We start from the raw sequence: 3,293 nt of genomic DNA on the forward strand, positions 1-3,293 counted from the left end.
GGTTTTGTAACGAATTTGTGTGCGGCTGTGTGCATCTTAGTTATGCAGAGGCCGAGTCTATTGCGCAAGTAATAAAGTTCCCATTTTCGGAAAAAATTTGCCTGTCACACCTGTGAGCTATTTCTTTTTTTCGGTGCATTCATGAAGTATGTATTATGATAATATTTACTAGATAGAATACGTGCACAAAGAGTGTCTGCTTTCGTCATTAATCTCCAACCCCGCTTTCCCAACATCAACATAGCTAACTTGAATAGATGAAGATCTCTAAACCCTATACCTCCTGCTCTTTTTTGGTTGCCCTATATCATCCCATTTTCTCCAATGCATTTTTTTCCTTGTCTCCTTCACTTCCCAACCAAAATTTTAACATTGCCGTAGCCATCTTTTTCCAAGTGGTTTAACCAATATTAGTGAGTTATCTTAAGTGACATTGCTAAGATAATTTTACTGTACGTTTTCGGTATGCTGACGCCTCCGAAAATGTTGTAAATCGCCTAATTGTCCCAAACGGCAAAACATATATATCATGGTGAAAATCTACAGATCAACACAACCATATATACTACTACATATGTCCATCTTTTGATATCAAAAGTTTGTCTAAATTCAAATGTATCTAGACACTTTTTAGTAATAGATATATATATCCGAATTTAGACGAATCTTCCGACATCTATTAATAGACGGGGAACCACAATATGCTGACATTTTCAGAATTTTTCGGTACAACAGAGATTTTGTTTTCCCAATGAGTAGGCTTTCACGCGCTCGATTGGCCTTGTCGATCAATAGACGGATCACGAGTTCATCACCATCCGTACACTCACATGACAAATCAAGAACAAAACCTGAATCACTCCTAAATTCTAGTAATAAACAGAAAACGAGCAGCGATACGTTGATGGTAGTATTGCATAAATCGGCACACGTAGCACCATCGATTCACGGCAGATGCATCATCATGCGCGTGAACTCGCCGAAGCAGACGAAGCCATCGCCGTCGGTGTCGACGCCGCCGATCATGCGGCGACAGTCCTCGACGGAGCACCGGTCGTCGCCGAGCGAGGCGAGCACGGCGCGGAGCTCCTCGGCGGAGATCCTTCCGTCCCCGTCGGCGTCGAACACCGCGAAGATGTCCCTCAGCTCGCCCTCGTCCGCGGCCTCGGCCGCCGCGATCCCCTCCAGCGCGAGGGCGGTCGTCTCCGCGTCGGCGAGCATCGCGGCCAGCTCCTCCTCCGTGGACACGACGCTCCGGAGAGCTACCTCCAGCTCCTGCCGCGTCACGGCGAGCGTCACCGCCGGTTTCTTCGTCGTGCCGGAACCGGAGCCCGATCCGGACGGCGACGACGAGGGAGGCAGGACGGTCCTGGGCGTGGCGACGGACTCATCGGACGTGGACAACGACGACGCGGTGGAGCCGAAGGAGCAGCTCTTGGCGCTCTTCCCCGTCTTCTTGCCCTTCTTGGAAGAAGGGGAGGCACCGAAGAAACTGGTGAGTTTCATGGTCTCCGGCAAAGAACGGACCGGGAGCGCGCGCGTTGGGAGAAAGGAAGGCGCGCGGGGATGGAGGTGGAAGGGAACTAGACGGCAGGCCGGAGAGAATTATAGGAGTCATGGTGGACGGCAGGAGAGAATTAAGGAAGGAAGTGAAGCTTCGACGAAGCTTCGCGCGGGAAAACCCGGCTCGCGCGGACCTACCTTTCCTCCGATTGATTCGCCTCCTCCGCTTTGAAGGCTTCTCCTCCACGGTCGTTTGCATGTAACATGTAGCACTTGTACGTACTTTTAACAATGACACGATGGTGACCTGGTGAGGGCTGAGCTAGCGGTGGTCAAATCATGAGGGTCTTAAGTAAGGGCATAATGGAATTTTTGCCAAATAAGACCACCTGCTTTAACGAATTGACAAGAAAGATCATCCGTGAGCGAATTTACCAAAAATGCTGTGGCGGCACATCGGCCAGGTGACGCATGGTACATGAGACCGGCCAGGGTGGCACACCCTGCCGCCACCTACCCACGTGGCACCCTAACAGCACGGATGGCCGTTCGGCGTTAACATTTACTGTGGGTCATGCCACCACCATCCCGGATGGCAGGCTATCGTGGCACATGCCGCCATGCGTCAAGGCGGCATGTTGACGTTCTTGTGCTTTGTAGAAGCACTAATTCCATATGTTTCGTTGCTCGATGCAGATTTTGGCGCCAAAGTGGTACATTGAATAGACCATCAAGAGCTAGCTAACGAACGGTTGTTCCAGCTAACAAGCCGCCTAGGTAGGTGGCGGCAGGACGTGCCCTACCTATCATATGGCTGATGTGTCGCCAGGGTAATTTTGTTAGTTTCCGTCCCAAGTGGATCTTCTTGTCAATTTATTGGGGCATGTGGCTTAACATGGCAAAAGTTGGGGCTAATGCGCTCTGCATCGAAAGCGACTGGATATTATTACATACCAAAAGGGAATACAAATTCTACATCAGAATTGTATTTCTCTTTTCACCAGGTCAATAGCTAGGAACAACACGCAACTTGTAAGTTTTCTAATCATCTCAAATTACACCGTATGGTCGTACGGACGTCTTCGTACCGTACAAGTTGGCATAGTATACAGCATCTGATTAGGCTCGAATAGTCTACGTCGCAACGGACGCGTAATGTGGGCGCGGAAGGCGTCGGAGAAGCTTCCTCGATTGGCAGGCAGCGTCGACCTTGAAAGAATGGGTATCCGACCGAGCTCGTCCGTCGGGAAACTGGGCAGGAATTTCGGCTGTGCGCTCGATCGAGTCAGCTAGCTGTTCCTCGAAAACAGCAAAAGCAAAGCTTATCCGTTTGTCTGTTCCGCGAGCCGAGTTGCGTCAGCTTTAGAGGGTGATTTACGTACGTGCGCGCGCCCCATAGTTCGAACTTTTAAATCGTCGCAGGTGTTCGTTATGATAGCCGACGGCTAAAGGTAAGCGATCACTATCCCGATTCCGCGTCAGGGAGCCGCGTGGCACCGACCTATGCATTGGTGCACTCAGCAAACCATTTTTTTTAAGCCAATATGCACGGAGGTGACGACGTAATGCAACCTCCAATAATGGTGTTGTGCAGTATTTGAAAAATGTTATTTCCCCCGATCCATATTATTTGATGCTAAAATATATGCATCTACAACTAAAATGTGTCTAGTATATCTATATTAGCATCAAGTAATATGAATCGGAGGGAGTATCAAAGATTGAAAAACAACATTATCCAACAATGAATTCTTGCACGTGTTGTGCACTGTGCACACATTGTCAACTTA

General features: G+C 49.1%; 1 protein-coding gene across 1 annotated transcript; it reads right to left on the reverse strand.

The window, feature by feature from the left end:
* Window positions 1-655: 655 nt before the first annotated feature.
* On the reverse strand, window positions 656-1,718 carry LOC127302669 (calmodulin-like protein 5). Its single transcript, XM_051333209.2, has one exon. It carries the CDS (start codon window positions 1,504-1,506, stop codon window positions 946-948), a length of 561 nt encoding a protein of 186 aa, XP_051189169.1. The 5' UTR covers window positions 1,507-1,718; the 3' UTR covers window positions 656-945.
* Between the last annotated feature and the right edge of the window lie 1,575 nt (window positions 1,719-3,293).

Source organism: Lolium perenne, chromosome 5 (genome assembly GCF_019359855.2).
Source record: "Lolium perenne isolate Kyuss_39 chromosome 5, Kyuss_2.0, whole genome shotgun sequence".
NCBI classification, from domain to species: domain Eukaryota; kingdom Viridiplantae; phylum Streptophyta; class Magnoliopsida; order Poales; family Poaceae; genus Lolium; species Lolium perenne.

Coding starts and splice junctions, on each gene's coding strand:
- LOC127302669 (XM_051333209.2), bottom strand. CDS start 1,506: ATGAAACTCACCAGTTTCTTCGGTGCCTCCCCTTCTTCCAAGAAGGGC.